Below are 27,922 nucleotides of genomic sequence, written 5' to 3'. Positions count from 1 at the left end.
CTGTGCCTGATTTAGTAACATCTAGGCTTAAATAAACTGGCATTATTCATGTTGAAAATGCTATTTAATCTGACTAAATCAACCTGACAATTTACGTTACGTCAACAAAAGTAACTTGGGTTAGATCAAGTAGAAATAGATCCTTGAGGTAACAATGAGGTTAAAAAGTTACCATATTTTTCAGTGTATTACCCCTTACTTCCTTTGTATATTGCAATAATTTCCAGAGGTAGGTGTGATAAAAATGAAAGTATATGCACATGAGGGCATCGGAAAGTTTGAAAGTTTTCATGTACCCAAACCATCATCTATCAATGTACACTCATGTAAGTTCCCAACATGTACAGTCAAGTGAACTTCCAAAGATAAGTTAACACAGACATATATATGAACACACAGACACATACATATGCACTTAGCATAAGAAATAATGAAAATTTGCTAAGTGTCAATATCAAAGGAAGATTGCTACCCACTGGTACAAAATGCAGTAATGCTAAACATTTAAAAAGACAACTGTAATAAGGAAATTTTGCAAAGGAAATGGTTAATTTTAGTTAATCAAATGTATAGGTACTTGAACACCATTTTAGCCAAAAAGATGATAAGAAAGTAAGAGAAGAAGAGAGAACAATGTAGTTAACTGATAGTTTATCACTTGGCAGAACATACTGGCCAAAGTTTAACGTATATCGTGTCACCCTACAAAAACTATATGTTCAGCAGATGTGTTTATATCAGGGGTGGTACTAGGATGTAATCTTTGATCTTTAGGGTGGGCAACTCTTTATCTCTTTGTCGGACCAGGGGGTGCTCCTTCTTAATCATTTCTATTGGATTGATCCCCCTTGATCTTGTTTCACTATTGGTATAGGGGATTGTCAGAAGTGTCAGAATGCCCCCACCATGGTTAATTTGTTTGTATTTCCACAATCGTGCTAAATTTTCATACATTCTGAGTTAGTACACACTGTGTAATCTTCATCTTTGCATACATACACTGACAATTTTTTTTGTTTTTTTGTGGTGAAGTAAATATAGCAAAAAAGATGAAGTACTTTCTACATTGAATAAGTTAGTTTAGGCGTGAACTTGAAAATATTAAGTAAATACTACATTTGTTTTTAATTCAAACATGTAACAATTCATGCTCTAGCTTATAAGTAAATATTATTGATTGTTATTTGATTACATTTTTACAATGTGTCATCTAAAGTAAAAAACCTTGTCATATTTATTCGCTAATTTGAGTAAATTGCAGTAGTAAATAAAAAAAGTAAAATTTACTTTTTCAAAGCAGTTATTAATGAGCTTAAACATTTTTAACACCATTTTTATTGTTGATTTTCTTATTACATTACAACTTCTTGTTTTGTGAAGTCTTAAGTTCATTTTATGCTCAGAATTACCCATTCATGATAAAAAAAAAAAAATTAAAAAAAAGTATCTGTAATTGTTACCATCATTGTGTTTTGTGCACCAAGTGTTAAGGTCTGTGTGTGCAGCTCCATATTTTGATCTACCAGTAAAGCAATGTTATGCTGTCTGATAGACTGCATTGCATTCTTGTCATGTGGTACATTATTAAAGTATTAATAATGAAAGTTCAAAATGTGGAATGTTTACCAAGCTTATTTAAATGCCATGTACATAAGATTTGTAAGTTAAAGTTACTGAAATGTTTTAATTAAATTTACTCTTACTTCAATCAATAATATTATGTCATGAAATTAAGTAGATTTTACTATAAAAAATCGTGAAAATCTTTTCACCTACATGAAATACACAAGAGGTTCTAATGTATGTCTCAGACTCAAAACCAAACAGCGAGACAGTAAAATACTTACACACCCTTCCACAAACCATAATCATTGTGGTACCACACCTAAAATAATAAAATAATAAATAAAAAAGAAATAATAAACCCGTTCAGTTGTGCCTTGTTTTCAATGCCCAGGTGTTTGATGAAGAAATGTGCTCTCTGATGGCATGATGTGTCATGCTTTTGAAGATTAATCCAAACATGAGGTGTCTGTTAAAGGGTTGCTCAGTCTGATTTATAAAAAGAAAAGGAAACAGCACAAATGGAAAACCCCTGTCATAGTTTGCAGCTTTTACTTTTTCAGACTGCTTTAGCTAGGAAAATCCCTTTAATGATTCAGCATTTGCAAGGCTTATAACTTTCAAATAATATTTTTTGCTTTTGTACAGCTTGGTCAAGTTAGAACAAACCCAAAAACAATTTCATATATTGTATTATTAAAAATGTTTGTTGTAATTAGGGCTTTTATCCATTATAATATGGTCCCATGACAATGCTGATGGTTTGTGAGGGAAGAGTGTGTTTGAGTTTTGGGAAGGAGATGGTGAATCAGACATGAATTTTATATCTGAAAAAAAAAAAAAAAACTGTTCTGAAAATGGTTAGGATATTTGGTACCTGATGTGTGTGTGTGTGTGTGTGTGTGTGTTTGTGTTTATTCTGAAATCATTTGCCATATTTCAGTTCAGTGAGTTTATGCATTTATAAAACAATCCTCTCAAAAGTCAAGGCCTCTAAGACTAATCATCACCTAGCTTATGTTTCCTGCTCCTATAGCAACGGTCACTCTGTCTAGAAAAGGGCACTCTGCCCTCAGTATCTGTATTATCAGTAACATATCAGATACTGATAACCCTGATACTAATTAATGTGATTCTCAAGGGCAGACCAGGTAATCATTTACAATCATATATGATTACGGCTTACAGTACACAGTCATGAAGATACAAGATACTGTAAATAGTATTTTGAAGATACATTGTAAAAAGTGAATAAGATTTGTTCCCTTAACAGACTATTTCTACTTAATATGATCCCTAAAAATTACTTGCATTGGTGAAACCCAATATATTCATGTTGATTTAGTCATATTATACACTGGCGGCCAAAAGTTTGGAATAATATACATATTTTGCTGTTCCGGAATGAAATTGGTACTTTAATTCACCAAAGTGGCATTCAACTGATCAAAAAGTATAATCAGGACATTACTGATGTAAAAAACAGCACCATCACTATTTGAAAAAAGTCATTTTTGATCAAATCTAGACAGGTCCCATTTCCAGCAGCTATCACTCCAACACCTTATCCTTGAGTAATCATGCTAAATTGATAATTTGGTACTAGAAATTTACTTGCCATTATATCAAACACTGCTGAAAGCTATTTGGTTTGATATTAGTCAATATTAGGTCAAAAAATGGCCAAAAAAAAAGAAAAAGCCTTCTCTAGAAACTCATCAGTCAATCATTGTTTTGAGGAATGAAGGCTATACAATGCTTGAAATTGCCAAAACACTGAAGATTTCATACAAAGGTGTACACTACAGTCTTCAAAGACAAAGGACAACTGGCTCTAACAAGGACAGAAAGAGATGTGGAATGCCAGATGTACAACTAAACAAGAAGATAAGTACATCAGAGTCTCTAGTTTGAGAAATAGATGCCTCACATGTCCTCAGCTGACCGCTTCATTGAACTGTACCCGCTCAACACCAGTTTCATGTACAACAGTAAAGAGAAGACTCAAAAATCCACTTTTGAAACAGAAAAACAAAAAGAAAATGTTAGAGTGGGCAAAGAAACACAGACATTGGACAACAGATAATTGGGAAAGAGTGTTATGGATCTTAACCCCATTGAGCTTTTGTGGGATCAGCTAGACTGTAAGGTGCGTGAGAAGTGCCCGACAAGACAGCCACATCTATGGCAAGTGCTACAGGAAGCGTGGGGTGAAATGTCACCTGAGTATCTGGACAAACTGACAGCTAGAATGTCAAGGATCTGCAATGCTGTCATTGCTGCACATGGAGGATTTTTTGATGAGAACTCTCTGAAGTAGTTTAAGAAGTTCTGAATTTTTATTTTATTTATTTATTTATTTTTTTAATTGTAATAGTAATTTGTCATGTTATTAATGTCCTGACTATACATTGTGATCAGTTGAATGCCACTTTGGTGAATAAAAGTACCAATTTCTTTCCATAAGAGCAAAATCTGTACATTATTCCAAACTTTTGGACGCCAGTGTATATATATGTATGACTTCAATAAAACCTGTTAAGTTGGATTTTTAGTTCAACTGATAAAAATATTTCTTCTTTAGCTGAATATGAAAGACAGTGATGAAGTGCTTAAATTCTATATTATTATTTTATTTATTTTTTTATTGCATTTTATCATATTATTTTGCAAACAAAATGTAATATTAGAATATTAATTTGTATATCGCTGCAAAACATAAATAAATAATTGCCTTAAAGGCTTCTGTGTAAATACTCAAAAGAATTGGTGAATAGTTTTTTAGACCATATTATTTAAATAAACTGACAAAACAAACTGATTCATTAAAATGAATGCTTCGAAAGAGCGAGTGGACATTTTGGGCAAGAACATTTACAATATTGCTTCATTCACTTGGCTGTAAATCTGCATTTTCACTCCTTGGAAGAGTAAGATTTTTTTTCCCCTGCAAGTTTTTGTACACAGTTTTTAAAGTAAATTGTAATGCTATAAAATTAAGTAAAATCTAATAAATTTCATGACATAATATTGATTGAAGTGAGAGAGTAAATTTAATTTAAACATTTTAGTAACCTTTTCTTATAAATGCATGGTATTTCAATAAGTTTAGTTAAATTTAAATGAACATTGTACTACAGCCTTGCATTAATGGCAATAAGATCAAAATATTAAGCTGCGTACGCAGACCTCAACACTTGGTGCACAAAACACGATGATGATAACAATTAATACATAATATTTTTGGGTCATGAATGGGTCATTTTGATTATAAAATGAACTTAAGACTTCACAAAACAGGAAGTTACCAAACGTAACAAGAAAATCAACAATAAAAAATGGTGTAAATAAACTTTAAGCTAATTAATTATTCAAGCCTGGTGCATGCAACAACAGTTTCAAAAAAGTAAAATTTACTTATTTTATTTACCACTGAAAATTATTCAAATTAGCAAACAAATATGACAAAGTTTTCAATTTTAGATGACTCATTGTAAAAATAACAAATAATCATCAATAATATTTACTTATAAACTGAAGCATTCCTTTTTACATGTTTGATTTAAAAACAAATGTAGAATTAACTTATTATTTACAAGTTAACGCCTAAAATAACATATTCAATGTAGAAAGTACATCTTTTTATGCTATATTTATTTAAAATAATCTTTTTTTCAGTGTACTATGTAATTAAATTAGTAGTGTCACTACTTTTAGATAGTTACTCCCCAAAACTGCCTTTAATCACTAGAACCAATCTTTGTAATCAGTTTATTAAGAATGTACACTGTAAAAAATGCAATTATATTTTATCCAGCATATGATTTTTCTTAAATTAAAGAAATAGTATAAAATTAATTTGCATCGACAATTAACACATGTTAGACCAACAATATCCCCCCAAATGCTGTCCCATCCATCCTAAGGGTTGTCTGAACAAATAATTTCCAATTGAACAATGTTGCTGATTTGCAAGTCCGTATTGCAACATGAATAAATTCTGCAGATATAGTGCTATTGGCTTATACTTTTGCTGTTTGCTGACTTAATTTATGCTGTTGTTGTTGTTTTGTCTTTTTACTTAATGAGGTTTGTGTGTTAAGGGTTGAGGTCTATGAGTGTCTGTATCAAACTATTGCTTGGATTGTCTTCTGTTACAATACGCTTCTTTCTTTAAAGGCAAAGATTACAATTAACCTCATATAAAAGTCACATAAAACCATATATCAGAATGAAATGTTTATAAAATAAAAGTTTGTGCTAATTGAGAATATGCTTAACAAGAAATCTGTAGTTGCCTTGACAAGACATTATTGACTCATCAAACTATTTTGCATCTAGTAGACAAACAAATTCAAACCGATTAAACAAAGCAATGTTACTGAGGATAATTATTAAGATTCAAAAACCAACTGCATCATGTTGCCTTGCTTTTTTAGCTTTGCTCAACAGTATTTTATTTTATTTATATTTTGCATGCCCTCAGAATCACACAAAAAATCTAAATTCACCACATTGAATATGTAGAACACTGAGGTTTTACTCTGTGTTCTAGAGGGTTTAATCTGTCCAGTACTGAGAATTACTCACAGTTACTACAGTAATACAGAGATAAAGAAGCTAAACACAAACACAGTCTTTGCCCTTGTATGAAATGCTTTTTTTATCAAACATGTTTTTTATAATGTTGCGTGGAAGATTAATCATCAATATAATCACCGTTGCAGGTACCGGCGAGTGTAAGGGCTAAATGCCATTAGCCTTGCACTGAAAACAGAAAGCACACATGACAATCTAGGCAAATTACAGTCTCTGCTGTTGAACTTACTTTAGAATACCTCTGAGTGTATAAAACATTTTATTTTACAGATCTTGTGTGAATTCATGTCATAGAATGAGGCATGTGAAAATGTGATATTGATATCAGGTGTACTATTATCATATGCAGCAAGCTATATTGTGAAGTAAGTTAGGTTCTCAGTTTTTCATAATGTACCACTGACAGAACAGAGAATCATTCTAGAAATGATAAAACAGTCTGACAGTAATGTCTGTGCATTATTCTTGCAAATCCTCATGTTATTCTTGAGCTGAGAAAATATTATGGTGTGGTAAAGGAGATTTATAATGCAATTCCATAGTCTTCCCTTTATTCTGGCAATATCTTAAGCATAAAATGTATGTATGTGTGCTCTAGACTACTAAATCCAGTAGTAACAATAAACTTTAGAGTTACTAAGACATTAAATTTTTATGAATTACACATGAACTTTTTTCTCTTTTTTATTAAAAATGTTAATCAATGTCAAAATTAAATAGTGTGTATGCATATATAAATGTATGCTGCATCTAAGTTTGATCTTAATTGATTCCAAATTTTGTTTGTTCAGAAACAATATTTTCACATGTTTAGTATCGGTTTATCACTCTGTGCTAATCAATGCATGTTTAATCTTATCAACAATCTGAACTTGATATGAGGCTTTTAAGTGATATTCCTTATTCCTGAGCCTTTACCCCACATTCAGTATTGGTCCAGAGGAGTGGATCTTATCTAACCCTCAAAACTCTTTACAATGTTACTATTTATTATTTGAATTATTAAGGATGAATCTAACATTTTATGTAAAGTTTTATGGATAAATCATAGCCATGGCACAGTGGACAGTGGTAGCCTATCTATCTATCTATCTATCTATCTGTCTATCTATCTATCTATCTATCTATCTATCCATCCATCCATCCATCTCTGTCCCCAGATTCTGACTCTCCTCTAATTGGTGGCAGATCTTCAAAATCATCTCAACCATGGAATTTATTTAATTGCAGAGATTCTGTGAGTCTTTGCAATATCTCAGTGATCAAGAATCTCTATGTGGTTCAAGGCAAAAACAAAGTTGTTTAAAGTTGTCCTGCATTTAATGCTGATGCTCATAACCTACTGTTTTATATCATAAACAGTCATTTACATCCTGTAAAAAAGAAAACGGTGTGGTGTCACCCTGAAAGATTTCATTTTGTGCTGTTGAAAGGCTGACTGTACATATAACAAAAATATAAAAAAACTGACATGAAATATTGATTAGAGTTTAAATTATTTCAGTAGGTTTCTTGTAGATTATTTTAAACCTTTCAATAAGATCAGTTGCCTGGTCATTGATCAATTATACAGTTTTTCAGTTATTATACATAAATAGTTAACTGTAGAATGCTGTAAATGACCAATCAAAATCAAGTACTCCAGAGAGCAGTGCAATAAATAAGTATAATATTCTAAATGCACATTGCACTAGATTATGTCCCTGAAAGAACAACAAAGTCATACAAGGATAAATGTTATATATTACGTGATTCATTTGTCTCTAGATCATGACAATTTGAAAATGATTACAATGAAGCTGTATTTAATAAGACCTATGAGCCCTTCCTGCAGTCTTGTGTCACAAATCTTACCTGTTATCCAGTTCTATCTTTGCATTGAGAAAGGCTCATCCAGAGATCTTTCATCATAGGTCATTTCACTGGAAGAATTTCTCTCTCTCTCTCTCTCTCTCTCTCTCTCTCTCTCTCTCTCTCTCTATATATATATATATTATTTATTTTTTTCAAAGCAAGAACAACTAAATGTAAAATGAAGACTTAGTTAGCTACTGAGTTAGGTACTGAGTTACCATTAGTGTCACATTTCACATTCTATAACAGTACATACAGTACCTTAAAAAATAAGATAATAAAAATTCAAGTTGTTGATTTATAGTGAACTGTGTGATTTTAAGTGGATTAATAGGAGGGTATTGGGAGTGTTAGGGGGTGTTTTGTACCTCAGATGATCCATAGCTTCTGTAACAAACCATCAGTTGTGTCTGCCCATCTAGTTAATGATCAGCAAGCTGGATTGGCTTTAATCCATTCTGGTTGGTGGCAAACACATCAGGCCAGATAAGACTCTGTGCATCATCGATAACACAAGTGTTCACCCAATGAGGATGAGAAAGCTTTTCATTTCATTTTGGCTTTCTGCTTTACACTGTAAGCACGGATAGAGTTAGAACGGGGATCTCTTTGTTACCTAAAGCTCCTAACTTCCCTCTTCCCTCCTTCTCTCTACTGGAACTAACACTCCATACTCACTGAATAGCAAAGACTTGTGAAGAGAGATGTATTTCCAAAGGATGAGCTGGACACAGTCCATTACATTGTTCACACTTGCTATCTGCATGGTAAGAATTCACTTGACTCATGTTCTATAATACATTTTCTGTCAGACTAATAGCCAATGTGGTGACAAAAGCATCCTCAATCGACTTTGTGTGAGTTGCAAAATATGTGAAACAGGCTGTATATATGTTGAAAAAGAGAAGTTATTGATTTTGGTGGTGACTGCGTAGTTTTTGTACATTCTGTTTTCTTAACCGGGTGGGGATTGGTCGTATGGGGTGATATTTCTTTCTTTGCACAACAAATAGCACCCCTGGAGAATGAGAACAAAAAATAGTGGACTACAAAAAAAAAAAAAAAAAAAAAAAAGTGCTTTTATTTTATGTGACACAACATATCTGCTCATTTCTATGGTCTTTGTCAACAATGGTTACTGATTGTCATAAAGCTTGGAATACATTTTAATGATGTCATTGTGTCAATGTCATTGCCTTTTGTGATTTTAACACAACATGATTGAAGTTAGCACTAATTTAAGCTATGATTAGTCAGAGTATTGTGGGTGTTAAGTTTCCTCATGTACAGTATGTTTCTTATCTCATTGAGTCCAATGAGTAATTCAGTTGTTTTGTTTTTTCCATTGGAACATTTTATTTTTTACTGCATGGGAGCCCTGTAGAAAGAAGTGGCATTATTCTAATTTATCTCTTATTCTTATACCAAAGATATCTTAATTATCTTTCATTACAGTGGTGGTAAATGTGAAAAACAAATCGGCTGCAACCAAATATTAATAACTGGATGAAACTCAATGTAATATTTTGAGAATCAGCCAAAATATTAACCAGACTGACCACTAATCAACAAATATTTAATGTAGAAAAAGTTGAGATTACTTAAAAAATCAATAAAGTCAACCTTTATGCCATTTAAATCAGAGCAACTTAAATTTTTAAACAGTGAGCACATAAAATGTCAAGTTTGGTGGTGAAGGTAGAATTTACCGGGTTTTAAGCATGTTCAGTTTGATCACTGATGCTCAGTCCTAGAAGGCCATTTGTGGCAGAATAATAGGGAATTTAAAAACTGTGCTTTCAACTCATGTCATTAAGGATGTTATAAAGTAGTCATAAACATCTGTTAAAGTCAAAATCTGTGAGAATCTGTGTGTTTGGTTAAAGAGTGCCTACTTATGAGGACTTAAATAATCTCTTTTGGAATATTTATTTATTTATTTTTTATTTTATTTATTTTTTTTAGCTCCATGTGTGTTTTAAACGATGTTTTGCTGTAAAACATTGTGTTTTGTTTAAAGTCACCATCAGAGTGATTAGTGTTCACTTTGATGAAGTCTCTTTAGCTATTTGTTACTTACACCACTTTTTAAGTTGGACCAATTATGTTGGATCTTAGTGGGGCTGACACATAATCATATGTAGATCTGCTTAGTAAAGAATATATTTTTATATTATTTTCAAGACAATTGAAAGCTGTACTTAAAAATGCAAGTTAACTTAACTTAATAATTACTGATATTTTTGAGTTTGCTGAGTTCATGGAATTTATAATCCAACTTGAATTGTTAAATTGGTACAATTAATTTTAAAGTTGAGTTAAAAAAATGCTATGCAGCTGGTTGCCTTATTTTTTTTTTTTTTTTTTTTAAAGTTTATTCAACTTTTTATTTTTTACAGTGTGGTTGCATGTCTATGTTTCTCTTTCCTTACTGGATGTTGCTGAATTGTACAAATCTGATATAACTGCTGATATAAAGGTGTCAAGATTATCAAGCTGAATAATACAGTTAGGCAAGGTTTTGTTGAAATGAAGAGATCCTCAAACTATAAAGCTACAAGGAAATGACTGTTTCAAGTATCTTGGAAGCATCAGATTGAATTGGTTGGAAAAAAAAAAAAATCAGATCAGTAACTTCTTACACTGTATTCTGTTGGTTTCCATCAAAAGCCTCCAAGCTGTCTGTTTAGCCAGATAACAAACAACTTTATGTGCTGACAATGCAGATTTTCTAATGGTAATTGTTGATTACTGATAAAAAAAAAAAAAAGTCTCTCAACTCATCTGCTTTTGCTGGATAACTGCATATGGTGAAAAAGCATTACAGGTTTACAGCTATTACATCAAATCTGATCATTTTTTGTTGTTGTTGTAAACGTTAAAGAAAACATTTTTTATTTGTCATTTTTTCTGGGGGGGTCAGTGAAAAAGTAGGCAAGGAAAGTAAAAAATGGCCTCAAATGTGTGATACAGATTTATAAAATACAGTGAGATGTTCCTAAGTACACTTTTAGATTAAAAGGTTAAACGTTTGTTCAAAACCCAAACAGAAATTACAGTTGAGCATTTACAACTCTCTGTCTATTGCAGGTCCTAACTGGTGCTCAGCATGAACCTGGATATTGTTCGTTTTATGAGGACTGCGGGCTCAACCCTGCTGTGGAGGGGGCTCTTATTCCCCCAAGGGTACCCTGTAAAGACTACAGAAAAGCAGTGAATGTAACAGGAGACCACTACCAACTTTTGAAAAGTGTGTGCCCAATGTTGGCCAATGGTGATGGTGAAACTTTAGCCTGCTGCTCCATTAGACAGCTCACTTCTCTACAGAGCAGCCTGACACTCTCTAAAGCCGTGCTGATCCGCTGCCCATCCTGTGCCGACAACTTTGCACATCTTCACTGTGCCACCACCTGCAGTTCCAATCAAAGTCAGTTATTAAAAATCACCAAAACAGCCAACATAACACAAACCAATGGTGTGGATAAGGAAGCTGTGGTTGGTTATGAGGCCTACATAGCCACCAGCTTCTCAGATGCATCTTTTAGGTCCTGCAAAAATGTACGAATCCCAGCCACAGGAGGGTTTGCGATTTCCACTATGTGCGGTCGCTACGGTTCAACACTGTGTACGCCGCAACGCTGGTATGATTTCCAGGGTGACTCCAGCAATGGACTGGCTCCCCTGGATATTAATTTCAGGCTCTTACCAGAGGGTCAGACCGCTGGGCTTCCACCAGGAACGTTTCCGTTTGCTGGAAGGGCATTGAATTGTAATGAGACCACGCCCACAGGTGGTGAAGCTTGTTCTTGTCAGGACTGTGAGCAATCCTGCCCAGCTGTACCACAGCCAGCACCTTTACCAGAACCATTCACAATTGGTAATCTAGATGGTGTGCTTGTCATCTGCCTTATAGTCTTCTCTGTCATCTTTTTGGTCTTTATTTGTTACTTGATGTTCAAGAGCATTACTCAGCACCTCAAGTCGAAGGACTCCGGGAAGGGCAAGAGTGTCAAGGACCAAAATGGAAATGAGATTGACCATAAAATCAATCCCAAAGATGTTACATGCTCTGACAAAGCCAGTCTTGCTACTCAGGAATTCCTGGGTTCACTTTTCCAGACCTGGGGAACCATAATGGCACGCCATCCTCTGAAAGTGCTCCTGGTCTGCCTTGTGGTTGTGTTGGCATTTGCAGTGGGAATAATTAACATAGAACTGACCACGGATCCTGTCCAGCTCTGGTCAGCTCCCAACAGCCGTGCAAGACGTGAGAAGGACTTCCATGATGCAAATTTTGATCCATTTTACCGCACCAATCAGCTGATCCTGACTGCTCCGAACCGACCCAGTCACTACTACGACTCTTTACTCTTTGGCGAGCAGAACTTCAGTGGCATCATCTCTAAAGGTGATCATGTAAAGGTTACATATAGTTAAAACATTCTAAAAATACCTTGTTGCATTTCCTAGTCTTTAACTTGCTCAAAAAGATTAGGGTTGTCACAATAACAAAACTTTAGTAGCTGATACCAATACTAGTGAAATTTCATGATTCTCGTTACTAATTTCAATACCACAGCAAAATCACAATAGTAAGCTATTACACACACTCATGTATTTTAAAAGTTAGATATTAATTAGTGCTGTCAGTCAATTCATTTTTAATTGCATAATTTTTCATAGTTAATCTCGATTAATTGCAGATTTTAAAGTAGTGATTTTTGACTCTATATACTGTTTTTCCTGTCAAAATGCATTTATTTGCTTTTTAGGAAAGAAAACAAAACAATATGTACAACATAATGCTTTATTAAAATTTTCCAAACAAAGCCTTCCACAGTATAAAGAAAGAAATGCACTAAAATATCACCAACTCAAGTAACATTAAATGTTTCCCAAAGTCTAAGTGGGAGGTTGACTAAAGGAACTATCCCCTCCATAGGTTGCATATTTATTGCAATGGGCATTAAATCTCTTAAACTCTGATGCTCCACAGTATTAATCAGCTGGCAGACTGTAGCTATCTGCTTTACCACAGCAAACGTAAAGCTGCATTCATGATTCATGTCAGGGTGTCAATGCCAGTGTCAAGCGCCACTTTGAACTCCTCATGAAAAGCGCTGCAGACAAAGTTTTTGTGATTGTAAAGAACTGACGTGCTTCTGTGGTAATTAAATTGCACATAACAGGGGCAGTAAAGTACTTCTGTCACAAGTCCCATCTGGGCTTGTTTTGTACAACAAATAGCATTAAGAGGTCCTTTCTCCATCACTTGAACATTGACACGGAATGTGTGTGTTGTGTAATGACTCCGGGCGGACATATTGACACATCACAAAGGTTTCACCCTGGTCCGACCAGTGTTTATTCCTGCTGCCTTTTCACTGTCTCCGACATTCACATATGACTTTCACATACGACATTCACTTATGACTATGTGTGTTCATAGATGTGATTTTAAATATGTAGGTTGTGCGTGTGCAGAAATAAATGACACATGTACACATTTAATCACACATTTACTGTAATTACAAAGCTTTTTGTGATCTGTTTGCAACATAAACAATCATTTCTGATTTCTACATTCATAATTGTCCAAAATACAGAAATAGCAGGCATTTAGAATAAAGTTAAGGTCAAAATATATTGATATTTCTCACTTCGGGCTGATAGTTTGGAACAAATACATCACATCTGGTCGGGCGATCGCATACAGTCTAATCACACAGCTGAAGCTGAAATTGGATCCGAAAATGTTGCATCTGTAGATGGTCGTAAACCCACGCAGCCCCCGTGCAAATCTCCATTGGAAATGAATGACTTCCAGTCTAGCGTCTGTCTTTTGTTGGATGCAGTGAAAAGGGGGCTTTATTAATGGTAAATGCAATACTCGCGATTAAGAAAAATTAACGGGTTAAACTTTTTTAATCGCATGCGTTAACGCATTAATTTTTACAGCTGTAATATTAATATAAATATTAACAAATTGAAAATTTATTTTATTTTATTTTGGAAGCATCAGCTTGAATGGGTTGAAAACAACAAAAACAAAAAAAGTAATTTGACGGATGAAGATAAAATAAATGTGATACTACATTTACTTAAATTACATTAATACCTTGCCGAGACCGAGAAGAACTGCATTTGAACGTGGTCCCACGCAAGGCACAAGAGCTTTTTTCAAAGCACATGCACATACATTGGGTTTAAAAGCAGACGTCTGTTCAGCGCGCTGGAACAAGACAGGCTATCATTGAAAGACTGGTATTGTTACATTTTTTTATTGGTACTTGGTACGTAGCCTACTTTTGACATGCCTAATTTTGCGATGTAGCTCTCCAATCCTGTTACATTGAGATATTGTATATCTTTATTGCAGATATGATCATCGAGCTGTTGGAGCTTCAGCAGAGAATCCAGGCAATTGAATTCTGGTCAGATGAACTAAACCACACTGCAAGCCTTAAGGATATTTGCTATGCCCCACTTAATCCAGACAACCCCTCTTTAACAGACTGTGCTGTCAACAGTCTACCACAGTACTTCCAAAACAGTTTGGAAAACCTGAATGCCAAAGCAAACATGACCGAGCTTGGTGTGACTAAGGAGGTTGATTGGAGAGACCACTTCATCTACTGCGTAAAGTAAGCCACATATCCATACTGATCGTGTATCCATAAATGTTGTCACCTTTCGAAAATTCAGTGGTAACCCCCGTGTATAATTTCATTTATATTCTATTCTTGCCCACAGCTCTCCATTGTCATTTAAAGACATCACAGCTCTTGGCATGAGTTGTATGGCAGACTATGGAGGCCCTGTCTTCCCCTTCCTGGCTGTGGGAGGACATGAGGGTAAGACACAAAACAGGCCGATAGCATCTCAAACTTGTCTTCAAGATTGCTTGAGCTGATTTTGTCTTTCCATTTTCAGATGAGGACTACACCACAGCTGAGGCTTTGCTCCTTACCTTCTCCCTGAACAATTATGCACGATCCGACATAAAATTTAAGCTGGTTGAAGAATGGGAAAGCAGATTTCTTGAAATTGTCCAGGAGTATCAAAAAAACCCAAACACAAACTTCACATTTGCCTACATGGCTGAGGTGAGAATCTTAAAAATAATAATAATAATAATAATTGTATGAAAACATTTTTCTGTCATAATTTACTCAGGGGTGAGTGAATGACGACATAACTTAAATTTTTGGGTGAACTGTGCCTTTAACAATGTCATGATCTAACTGTTTGATGCTTTGTAGAGGTCATTGGAAGATGAGATTAACAGAACCACTGCAGAGGATATCCCCATATTCATGATCAGTTATGCTGTCATCTTCCTCTACATAGCAGTGGCCCTTGGGGAATATTCATCCTGCAAACGTATCTTGGTGAGTGCGTAATGGAGTGGTTAATGGCTTACTGGGAATTTCCTCTAATAAAATGGATTAAAGCTTTATATCCAATGATATGTTAAAACATGCCTCCTAATAGATTGACAGTAAATGCTAGAAAATCTAAACTCCTTTGAAAAGCTTTTTTTTTTTATTTTTATAATTGTTAGGCATGAACTTTAATAACCACATATAATTTGACGACTACATGTGTATACTTTTCAAATTTAATTAGTCACACTGAAGCATCATTTACAATGAACTAGTAAAAATAGGGGAAAATGGTGAAAATTGATTGATTTAGTGTGACAATTAAGTGCATGCCATGCTGTTTTTATCATAATATTTCTCTTTTAGGTAGACTCAAAGTTCCTGGTTGGACTGGGTGGTATTCTGGTCGTTGGATGCTCTGTCCTGGCTTCAATGGGCTTCTATGCCTGGATTGGGGTCCCATCCTCACTGGTCATTCTACAGGTGGTGCCCTTCCTTGTACTTGCTGTGGGAGCTGACAACATCTTCATTTTTGTACTGGAGTATCAGGTAAAATTTTTAGAGAGTTATGTTTTTTCTCTTTGTCCTCAATTTTTCTTTATTTTTGAAATTTCACATTCTGACCTATTTTCTTGTGCCAGCTTTAGTTTCACTCACTAGTAAATAGTGTTCAATTTCTCTAGTAGCCTTCTATAGAGCTGTTCAGGTTGTAGTCCACAAACCCAGAAGAGATTTCGCCGTGGGTTTACTCTAGATTTTCCTATAAGTTTTTATAATGGGGCTTTTCAACTTATAAGTAAAATAAAAGTCTGTGGTAAACATTACTTGACGATATGAGGACCTTTTGTTCTACAACATAAATTACACACTTTCATCCACAAACGTGAATTTTGAAGCCGCTGTGTTTTTTTTTTTTCCAAGTATGCAAATCAATACAGTTTCAAAATTCATATTTGAGGTATGAAAGAATTAGACTTCTTGGTTCGCCAACAAACTGATGTCACGGCTGAACAGCTCTATAGAGGTAGACCTATATATCAGTTTTACCGATTAATCGGTCCCTATATTTGCTTTTTAGAATTATCGGTTAATGGTCAAAATCTATGCTGATAGTTGTTGATAGTTCAAATTTTTTTTTATTCCTTTTAATTGTGTTCCTCTGTGTTTGGCACTGGAGGATTCTACAGATAGAGCAGCTCGATTATAAATAAAAACTGACACCTCATGGGGATTTGCTGCATCTAAATCTTTAATTATTGACAATATTCATAAATATTTTCATCCTCACTTCAGTGCATATTTTGTTATTTTGATTAGATAATGAGGTGTTCTAAATTGAAGCATGGGCATGCAAAGAAAAATGCGACTACACTGTATGTAAACATGCTCCTTCAACACATTGTGTCTCCAGCTTCATACACTATATTGTGTATAATACTAATGAAATCTGGTGATATATATATATATATATATATATATATATATATATATATAAGCTAAATTTGGTAAATACTTACATATAGAGCATTGTAATGGAGCCATGTCTCCATCATTTCAAAATAAGAGTCCCCAGTGTATTTCGGGCTTGTTTATAGTTAATAGTCCCACCAAATGCACTGCAAATTTGGGATTTTATACATTTTGGACTCTTGTAGCCTTTATGTCTGGGCCCGTCATAGTAAGGAATGTGTTTTATACTATTTTTTTAAAAAAACTATCAGCTGATTAATTGGTTATCTGACTTTTCCACCACTTTAGTTATCATATCGGCAAAAACTATTGGCCGACCTCTAATCTTCTATCATGGTTTTTTAGCTCTACCTCCTGCTAAAAAGAGCAGAATTATTGGTCACCAGCATTATCCCAAAAGGCTTCTTAACTAACCAAACCAGCAAGAGTTACATGGTCAACTACTTACTCAGAAGGACCATGCTGTTTAACCACCTTCACCAGCTAAGTTTTGCTAGGCTGATACTGCTAATACTTTAACTATACTGGTTAACCAACTAGACCAGCACCATACCAGTACCAGCATAAACCAGCCGGGTCCTTTCATGCTGGTCTAAACTGGTCTTTTCATTAGGGGCCTTTGTACATCTTATTATGTATCTTATTATAACTGTTTTATTGCCTTTTATGTGTCCATTACGGTCTCTCTTTTACTAATTTATGAATATGTCCTCACTGTGTTTTCTTTTGTCTCTTGTTCCATGTTTAATCTTTAACAGAGAGATATGCGCAGACCAGGAGAGAAGAGGGAGGAACATATCGGGAGAGTACTTGGAAACGTGGCTCCCAGCATGCTGCTTTGCAGTTTGTCTGAATCTGTTTGCTTCTTTCTGGGTGAGAATCTCACACTGAGTTGAACAAGTTTTAGATGTTATCAGCGAGGGATAAAATGGGGAATGTTTATCATATTGCCTGATCATTAGTCACTAACGCATGTCAGCGAAAACATGAAGCAACAGATTTGTACCAACTTAATTAAGGAGAGATTTGATTCATGTACAGAAAAGTTGTTTCAACAAGTACAGTGGTAGCAAGTACAGAGTTTTGTACTAAGGAGTTAAAGGTGCTGTAAGCGATTTTTTAATGGAAAGGTATGCAAAAAAATGTCCCACTCCCTGAAAGATATTAATGAAATACGTGTCGTAAGATATCTCACCTGTCTCTGTGACAGTACTAGACTCTGTAAACAGCAAATAAAAATGATTCCGCAGACAGTGACACTTTCGGCCTGTCAATCATTTTGCGCATTCTCATAGTATTGTAGTTGCAGCGAATTATGAAGACTTACTGCCATTTTTAAGCCATGTTGATAACATTTGTCTGTTGAGGGCGCTATTTTGCTTCTGTTGTTTTAAATAACTGTTTCTGCACGATACCGGTCTCGATAAAGCTCATTTGGTGTCTTTGGAGTGCGGGGTTTTGGAAAAAGGAGGTGTGGATATTTCAACAGCTCAGTCTCATGGAAGTAGAACAGCTGAAATCGCTTACTGCATCTTTAACATGGTCAATATCACAAATTTGTTATATATTGATTTTAGGTTAACTTAAAAAAAAAAAAAAAAAAATCTTTGTTTATTTCCTGGTTTTTTTAAAAATCTAGTTTTTCCAGTGTGGTCTCAGATTTTGGACCCCTCTGTACATTACTCCTGAATGTTGCAGTTGACGGGGCCAGATTAATTCCATCTATACACATTCAAGTGAATATATGCAAACATGTCCTCCCTTTATGCATTCTCTCTCTTTCAGGTGCTTTGAGCACTATGCCTGCAGTGAAGTCATTTGCCCTGTATGCAGCATTAGCTGTGCTCATGGACTTCATTCTACAGATGACTGCCTTTGTGGCTCTGCTCTCTCTTGATGCCCAGAGACAGGATGCAAACCGTTGTGAGATAGCTTGCTGTGTTACTGTGAAAACCCCACACCCATCCAAACCTAACCAGGGCTTCTTGCTCCCTTTAATGAAAAAATACTATGCGCCTGCACTGCTTAACCCTGTCATCAGGATAATAGTGGTACGTTCCTACCTTAATAGCAGCTGTATTAATAGTTTATGTAGCATCTCTTACTAAAGATCAGTTATATTGACATAATCACTGCAAATGTGTGTCTAATTGTAAATGTGGATAATTAGAGTAATATTTACTCCTGTTACTCTTTGTTTATTCTTGTATATCTTATGAGTTATAGTTTCATGTTGTCATGTTCCTTCAGATGGTGGTGTTCCTTGCAATGTTCTTTGCCTCTATTTTCCTCTTGTTCCATGTGAAAGTGGGTTTGGATCAGGAACTGGCTATGCCATCTGTAAGTACAGAAGTTCATTCAACACTACACTGCCAATTAAAAAAGGAAAAGCATTGACGTTTGGTTTTACAGGCCTTAAAGACTACTCAATATTTTTATTTTTATTTTTTTTATGATTGGCTACTACGGGATACCTTTAATCTGATTAATGAGAAAAAGTACTGGAAACTAGTGCAAAACAGTCTAAAGGTGTAACAAGGCAGACGAGGAATGAGGATCTAAATGCAGCTTTTAATGTAAAAAAAAAAAAAAAGAAATGAACACGTTAACTCAGAATAAAATGAAAACAAAACACAGGGAACCCGGTACAGAACATGACAATACATGTGAAGACTGAAGAAGGAAACAGGGAAAACAAGGGTTTAAATACACAGGGGCAAACAAGGGAATGAGGAACACCTGTGGAAACAATCAGGGGAAAGCCAATCATAAAATGAAACTACAAAAGGACTACAAATTAACAGGAAGCAGGAACATGGGAACTAAATAAGAATTTCAACAAAAGTCAATACAAAAAACAGGAAATATGTGACAGGAGGACTGTGCCAAGTTTGGTGGATATTGCTTGAAGTCAAGAAGGAGTTACAGTTTAAAATTTGGTCTTGGATTAAAGGTTTTGAAAAAAATATATATTTAAAAAAAATTATAAAACATAATATTAAATAACCCAAGTTTGTACAGTAACTATCTATTACCTCAATTTAAAGGAACAGTTCACCAAAAATGTATCATTCTCTCATCATTTACTCACCTTTATGCCGTCTCAAACTCTCATTACTTCTTCTGAGGAACACAAATGAAGAATTTTGAAGGATATTATGATGTACTGTATGTTTGTCCATGCAATGCAAGTCAATGGGGTTCAAAGCTTTCAAGCTCCAAAAATGACATAAAGGCAGCATTAAGGTAATCCATAAGACTCCAGTGGTTTAATCCATGTCTTCTGAAGTGATCAAATCGGTTTGTTTTTTTCACTATAATTCTTGGCATCTGCAGTCTCCAGACGCGATCATGAGAGAAGCTCGATTACACTTTCTCACACTTGATGCATGTGCATCAAGCACGACTCATCAAGCAAGTCTGTTTCTCACCTAATACCGATCATCGTTTGGATTACCTTTATGTTGCCTTTAGTGCCCTTTTTGGGCTTGAAAGTTTTGGATCCCATTGGCTTGCAGACATGATAATATCCTTCATAAAATTCTGAATAATTATTTTTTTAAGGATGTGTTCCCCAAAAGAAAGGAAGTTTGAGATGGCATAAGGGTAAATTATAAGATAATTCTCATTTCTGAGTCAACTATTCCTTTAATTATGCCACAGTGCCAATTTTTAAAAAAAATGTCACATTAATTATTCAATAATAATTATTGAATATAAGTGTTGCCCTTCTCTTCCTCTATGTATAATTATTATCAGGACTCCTACATGTTGGACTACTTCGCATACCTTTATAAGTATTTTGAGGTTGGTGTGCCCACATATTTTATCACGACCAAAGGGTTCAACTTCAACAGCTTGGAGGGCATAAACGCAGTGTGTTCTAGTGTGGGGTGTGACCAGTTCTCTCTTACCCAGAAGATCAGATACGCCACTGAGTATCCTGAACGGTGAGCACTATTTATTCATCCTATCATCATCTCTAGTCTTTTTTGCCTCTTTACAATAAACTATGTATTAAAGCCTTTTATTTCTCACTTTGATCTTCAAACAAAGGCAATACAGAATAAGAAATATACATTATATTTCTCATAAGGCTTATGTTTAAAGGCTTGAAATGAGTTTTGTAAACAAACATAAAATGTGCTTATGTATGAATTTCTTTACAAAACTATATATATATATATATATATATATATATATATATACACACACAGTATATATTATAAAACAATGATATTGTGTCACATTATACATGCCTGTAATGCAAAATTTTCTATTTAATTTCAAAACTTGCTGATCTAAGGAATTTGTTGTAAAACCACCATGTTCCTGATCACTCTAGATCTTACATGGCTATCCCAGCAGCCTCCTGGGTGGATGACTTCGTTGACTGGCTGAACCCTGGATCCAAATGTTGTCGTCTCTATACCACTGGCCCAAACACAGGACAATTTTGTGCCGCAAATGAGAGTAAGTGTTTTTATTAGGTCAAAACCACAAAATGTTCAAATAAAATTATATAAATTCTGTATTTTAATTAATTGCAACATTTTAATAGAACTAAATCTAAGCTTTATTGAACTGCAGGTGCCATTATGTGTACAAAGAAGTGTATGCGTACACCCCAAAATGGAGTTCTGCGGCCAAATGTTGAGGAGTTTAACAGGTTCCTGCCAGACTTCCTCAGCAACAGACCTGACCTGCAGTGTCCAAAAGGGTAAGAAAGGTTGCTCTGAAACACAACTTATCTGATTAGTAAACAAAGTTACATTAAGGATTGAACAAAGCTTTGAATATACACTCACTGAGCACTTTATTAGGACCACCTGTACACCTACATATTAATGCGATTATCTAAACAGCCAATCGTGTGGCAGCAGTGCAATGCATAAAATCATGCAGATATGGGTCAGGAGCTTCAGTTAATGTTCACATCAACCATCAGAATGGGTAAAAATTGTGATCTCAGTGATTTGGACCGTGGCATGATTGTTGGTGACAGACGGGCTGGTTTTAGTATTTCTGTAACTGCTGATCTCCTGGGATTTTCACACACAACAGTCTCTAGAGTTTACTCAGTATGGTGCCAAAAACAAAAAAAACATCCAGTGAGTGGCAGTTCTGCAGACAAAAACATGTTTTTGATGAGAGTGGTCAATGGAGAATGGCCAGACTGGTTCAAGCTGACAGAAAGTCTACGGTAACTCAGATAACCACTCTGTACAATTGTAGTGAGCAGAATAGCATCTCAGAATGCACAACATGTCGAACCTTGAGGCAGATGGGCTACAACAGCAGAAGACCATGCCGGTCACTTTATTAGGACCCTACTAAAGTGCTCGGTGAGTGTATAGTAATGTGCAGAATAAAATATGTTCATGGTCACAGTCACCAAACTAGAACACTGACAAAAAGGTTTAGAATTTTGTGTTTCCGTTTAATTTCCAGTGGCTTGGGAGCTTATGACAAAGCAGTGGTTAGGGACAAAAACACTGGAGAAATAATAGGTGAGTAATTTGTATGTGTAACATTTGCAGACACCTTCGATTTGCAAGTGTAGCAAATCCAGTCACATTTAATCATGACATCTCATAATTTTTCAGCTACTCGGTACATGGCCTACCACACTCCTCTGGTTAACTCTCAGGAATTCACTGGAGCCTTGGAAAAGGCAAGAGAACTGGCCCACAACATCACGCTGACCATGAGGAAAATCCCTGGCACCTCTCCTGACTTTGAGGTCTTCCCTTATACGTAAGTGTCCTTTTCTTAGCCTTGCTTATCATCCTGCATTTACCATCCTCAACTTTGCTGTTTCTTCTTCTTGATAAGATATGAATGAAAATGAAATGAGATAATGAAAGCATATCACTATTAAATAATAACATTTGTCCTTGAGCTACTTCATAAATTGCTAAACTACTTCACGAGTCCTTGAGCTACTTTATAAATTGCATCATATTACAAAATATCTATACGCACCATATGGGACAGGAGTCAGCTTAACTTAATAAATATTAGATCTCTTGACAATTAGGGCAGGATTACCGGCCGAGCATGTGATGCACATGTTCCCCAAGCATTGAGAACCTATCTCCTAGTACCAGTCTTTGTTTCCTGTATCTAAATCTATTGGAGCTCATGTAATGGAGGGCCCCATCACTGAGTCCCATCTCCAAGCACAGCGACCCAAGAATTTCCATTGTTGTTTCATGATCGTGTATTTATTTTCCACAATTTCTATGCACTGACTCTTTGATCTTTCACTTCGCAGTGTGACATACGTGTATTATGAACAGTACCTGACCATCGTAAATGAGGGTCTGTTCAACATTGGCTTGTGTCTGATGCCCACATTCGTTGTGTGTTGTATCCTGCTTGGCATGGACTTGAAATCAGGCTTTCTAAACCTGCTCACCATAGTCATGATCACTGTGGACACGGTTGGCGTAATGACATTGTGGGGGATCGACTTCAATGCCGTGTCACTTATCAACCTTGTGACGGTGAGTGGGCCAGAGAAGCAAATCTCCATGTTTGCAGTTCATTAAACCAAAGACAATGATGGAAGGTTCCTAATGTTGCCAAATGGTGGTCATGTTCTCATGTCTCTTTGTTTTTCAGGCTGTTGGCATATCAGTGGAGTTTGTATCTCATATAACACGCTCATTTGCTCTCAGTATTCATCCCACAAAGGTAGAAAGAGCAAAGGAGGCCACAGCTAACATGGGCAGTGCGGTGAGTACTATAACTGCAAAGATGCCACACTACAAGAAATGGGACACACATTATATTAGGTGTCTTTAACTACTATGTACTTAAGCTTTTGATATGATTTACTCGTTACTGTATGTAAATCTGTGTTGTTGCATTGTACATACATTTAAAGTACCTGCATTTAATGACATCTGTAATTACACTGTTAACCTTACACCTAACCCTAAACATAACACTACCCCAACCATTACCCTAACCCCTAACCCTACTCCTAAACCTACCTGAACCTCAACCTCAGCAGCACTAAATGTGAATCTTATAAGAATTTTGCAGAACAACATATAGTTACACAATAAATGTATTGTATTGTATGTATTTTAATGTTAGTACATAGTAGTTAAAGACACCTGATATAAAGTGGGACCAAGAAATAATTTGCTTAATTAGTACACTGTAAAAAACTGCAATGACATTACAAGATTTAACAGTAATTTCTTACAATAAAATACTGTTTTCAATACTTTACTGTAAAATCAATGCAGGCTAGGTAATTTTCTGTCACAACACAACAAATTACTGTGAAAAAAGAAATTTGAACATCGCATTGCATTATGGGAAAATGGTGTTTCATTTGAAGTCACCATTACGGTGTTTATTGTCTCCTTTGGAAGGGACCTTATCTTATTTATTTCTAATTAAAGTTCTCCCAGTTGGTGCAATTGTGTTTAAGAACACAATTTATTGTAATGTAATGTATGAAGAATATAGTCAATTTAGTTGTTGACTTTATGATAGCCCATGATGTATAAACTACACCATATGATGCATTTGAAAGTAAAAAAATCGTGTAATTTTAAATGAACAATGAGGAAGGGATGTTTGCAAAGCTAGGCTATAATATGATTGGTTTTATCGCTAATTAACTTTTTATCATGAGTTGTCAATCAGGCGTGCAAGATATCAACACTCAGCCAACAAAACTTAATGATGGTGACAATTAACCAACACCGTAGATAAAAAAAAATTGCTGATCATTGTGATTCTACAACACAGCACTGCTACACTACAGTAATTTATTGGTCCTGTTCACTGTGAATTCACAGTATACAGTTGTCTTTTAATTGTAATAAATTGTAGAAATACTACTGTAAAATATACTGTGAAAGTCAAGCAACTAGTGGCCAGGAATTTACTGTAAATTCACACTAAAACATTTGACAGTGTATCTTTGTTTTCTTTTCCAGTAAAATTATCTAAACATAATATATTTAGAGAAGTTTATGCTTCAAACAAGAAATAAAGTATTATTATATTATACAATTTTGCTTGTCAGGTAAACCTGTATTAACCCTCCTCGTCATTTTTGACCCGGGAGAGGCAGATAATAATTTCTAAATACCACATAGTTTTTAGTACCGGAACCAAACTTTGTGATTTTGTCAAGACTATCAAAATACATGTAATAACATTTTTTCAGATTTTTTTTTATTAAATTGTTTAAGAGACATACTAAGTTTTTTATATTGATACATATTTTATGTTTGCGGGTCAATTTTGACCCAGGCATCAATTGTGGCTTTACACATGATATTATGTAGATTTTTTTGTGCATCTATGAATTCGAATTTTCCTATAAACACTTCACTTACATTTAGTCTCTTTCCCATACTCTCTCACACACTTTTTGTCTCTCACTGGGATTGCATCTTGTTTACAAACATGCACAGACACACACACATTCCTGTGCAAAACAGACAACAGATGAACTAAATCAGAGGTAATACTGTCTAAAGGGGGTGTGGTGAGAACAAAAGTTCATGCACATATTAGTCTAAGTAGGGCTTGAATGAGGAAATTGTCCACATTTTACTCTGCATCAATCTGATGCTGAACCAGCTTGCAGCATGCAAGTAAATAGAATACATTTAGCTTAAGAAGTATTCATGTAGTATACTTGAGTTGTACAGCTGTTTGATGATGTTTGTCCACCAAGTTGTATTGAACTGTTATGAGTAATAGGAAATTCATTCAAATTACTAGTAATTCTCACATTAGATGTTAATATTAATTGTATATTATGTTATATTTAGATAACATTTCACAGAAATGTTGATAAAAAAAAAATTTCTTCACATATATCACACTGGGTTTGCTATAGTTAATGTATATTTTCAAATGTCAAAGAATTTCTACAAAAAATGGCATATTAATTCAATTCTTTTATATTTGTACATGTATGAACCTTTTTACATGTATGAACAGTTAAGAACTTATTAATGACTTACAGTATACTGTAGTTTTAGATGAAAACCATCGGGTTATGAATGATTTATAAGCTTGAATTCCACCGGGTCAAAATTGACCTGCGAATGCAAAAGGTGTATGCAGATTCTGATGGCAATAGTAGGGTTAAGGATGCTCAGTTATTTTAACTGGAAAACAAGACAAAACTACTGAGAAAAGTGCAGGCTGTCAGACTTTAGTCATGAGCTTGGTCATGCATCTGTTCGGCATACATATGTGTAGTTTCTGTGCCATTAAATTATTGTGTATGTTCTATTTCCCAGGTGTTTGCTGGTGTTGCAATGACCAACCTACCTGGAATTGTGGTGTTGGCGTTTGCTAAGGCCCAGCTCATTCAGATCTTTTTCTTCAGGCTCAATCTGGTTATTACTCTGCTAGGCATGGCACATGGCCTCATATTTCTACCTGTGCTGCTAAGTTTCTTCGGTATGCTCCATTCATGCTAGTAGGCGTGCAATCGTGCATACACACATGCACACACATGCAATCTGGGGAGACGTGATAACAATGTATCATATTACTGTTTGAAACTTTGAAACATTAATCGATGCATAGTTTATAGTGCTTCACATACTTTTTGTAAAAATGGTAGGCAGTATACAGTATGTGTTATGCAGTATGCAGGAAAGGATACATTAGTATTCCATTCCAAAAACCTCAACTAATCAATAAAAAGCAGGTGTGCTAGAACAGGATTGGAACTAAAACAAAACAGAACACTACTTTGTTAATTAAAAATGATTATTTATGTTGTTCAGGGCCAGGTGTGAACAAGGCAGTTCTGCTGCAGATGCAAGAAAAGAAGGCAAAGGTTATGGAACTCCACAGCAAAGCCACATATGACAACATTATCTTTGAAAACAATGAAAATTCCCACAACATCGAGCCCATATCTTCATCAAAGAGTGACATTAACCCCAACAACAACAGCCAAGAACAGCCTGAAATGGAAATTTACATTTTTTAGCCCAAGACATCTCATGAACTGCTCTTCTTATTTTCATTGACTTAGAAGTCCTATGAAGAATACATAGAATTCTTCCTCTGAATAAAGGGACCGTCTGCCATTATTTGCACTAAAGCAGTTGAGCATCTGGGGGAAAAACAACCAACAGAGAAATGGGAAAATAATACATATACAGTCATAAAGCACTGTCCATCGCCTTCTGAAGAACTCTGTGTTCACAGACAACACTCAGCATACCACTTAAGTGTTTTAGATTGTCGATCTTTCATCATCTTTGCTGGTGAATATCTTGCTCAGTTCACACCTAAGACTAAGTTCTAATCAAGAAAATGACCAATGAGGAGTTAAATTTTACTCTTTTAGAAACAAGAAGTTTAGTTTAGGACTATATAACTTTTTTTACTCAATTGTGTACGTTAAATGTCTTATTTAATTTTGTTGTTGTTTACATTTAAAATTGTCATTTTCGTGTGATGTTAATTGCTCAGAATAGGAACACTGTATGCTTTGAAAGGAGGAAAACAACTCTAGTAACACTCCAGTATAAAGAGCATAATGTCTGCTCTTGTATTATAAGGATTACTGTAATGATATTAAATGCACTGTGTGTATTTGTACATTCTGTACAGGTCTGGTGAACGTTCAATATATTACACAGCTCCATCTTTAAACTTGAATTGTAATAGAGCTGTTCAACTTGTAGTCCAAAAACCCAGAAGAGAATTCGCCATGGGTTCCCTCTGGATTTTTCTGTGGGGTTTAATAATGGGGTTTTTGAACTTATGAGAAAAATAAGGTCTGTGGTAAAATTACTTGACGACACGTGGACGTTTTGTTCTAAAACATAAATTACACACTTTTATACCTCAAACGTGAATTTTAAAGTCTTATTGAATTATATACTTTTGTTTTCAAACACGCGGCGGCTTCAAAATTCACGTTTGATGTATGACTGCGTGTAATTTATGTTGTAGATCAAAACCTCCATGTATCGTCAAGTAATGTGTACCACAGACCTTATTTTACAGATAAGTTGAAAAACCCCATTATAAAAACCCAT

The 27,922-nt window shown here is 35.0% G+C and overlaps 1 protein-coding gene across 1 annotated transcript; it reads left to right on the top strand.

Annotated features, from left to right (window-relative positions):
* The first annotated feature begins 8,588 nt into the window (after positions 1-8,588).
* Positions 8,589-27,486, top strand: LOC127415085 (NPC1-like intracellular cholesterol transporter 1). The gene is made up of 19 exons (XM_051653630.1): positions 8,589-8,783; positions 11,107-12,424; positions 14,396-14,660; positions 14,770-14,870; positions 14,950-15,122; positions 15,279-15,407; positions 15,768-15,950; positions 17,630-17,744; positions 18,657-18,922; positions 19,122-19,211; positions 20,631-20,821; positions 21,217-21,344; positions 21,462-21,591; positions 22,323-22,381; positions 22,478-22,628; positions 23,149-23,380; positions 23,499-23,612; positions 26,159-26,321; positions 26,654-27,486. Exons 1-19 carry the CDS (start codon positions 8,721-8,723, stop codon positions 26,860-26,862), a joined length of 4,080 nt encoding a protein of 1,359 aa, XP_051509590.1. The 5' UTR covers positions 8,589-8,720; the 3' UTR covers positions 26,863-27,486.
* Positions 27,487-27,922: the final 436 nt, after the last annotated feature.

The sequence above is a fragment of the Myxocyprinus asiaticus genome, chromosome 24 (assembly GCF_019703515.2).
Source record: "Myxocyprinus asiaticus isolate MX2 ecotype Aquarium Trade chromosome 24, UBuf_Myxa_2, whole genome shotgun sequence".
In the NCBI taxonomy this organism is placed as follows: domain Eukaryota; kingdom Metazoa; phylum Chordata; class Actinopteri; order Cypriniformes; family Catostomidae; genus Myxocyprinus; species Myxocyprinus asiaticus.
Note: the sequence above shows the minus strand (reverse complement) of the source record. Positions and strands in the feature narration are given on the sequence as shown.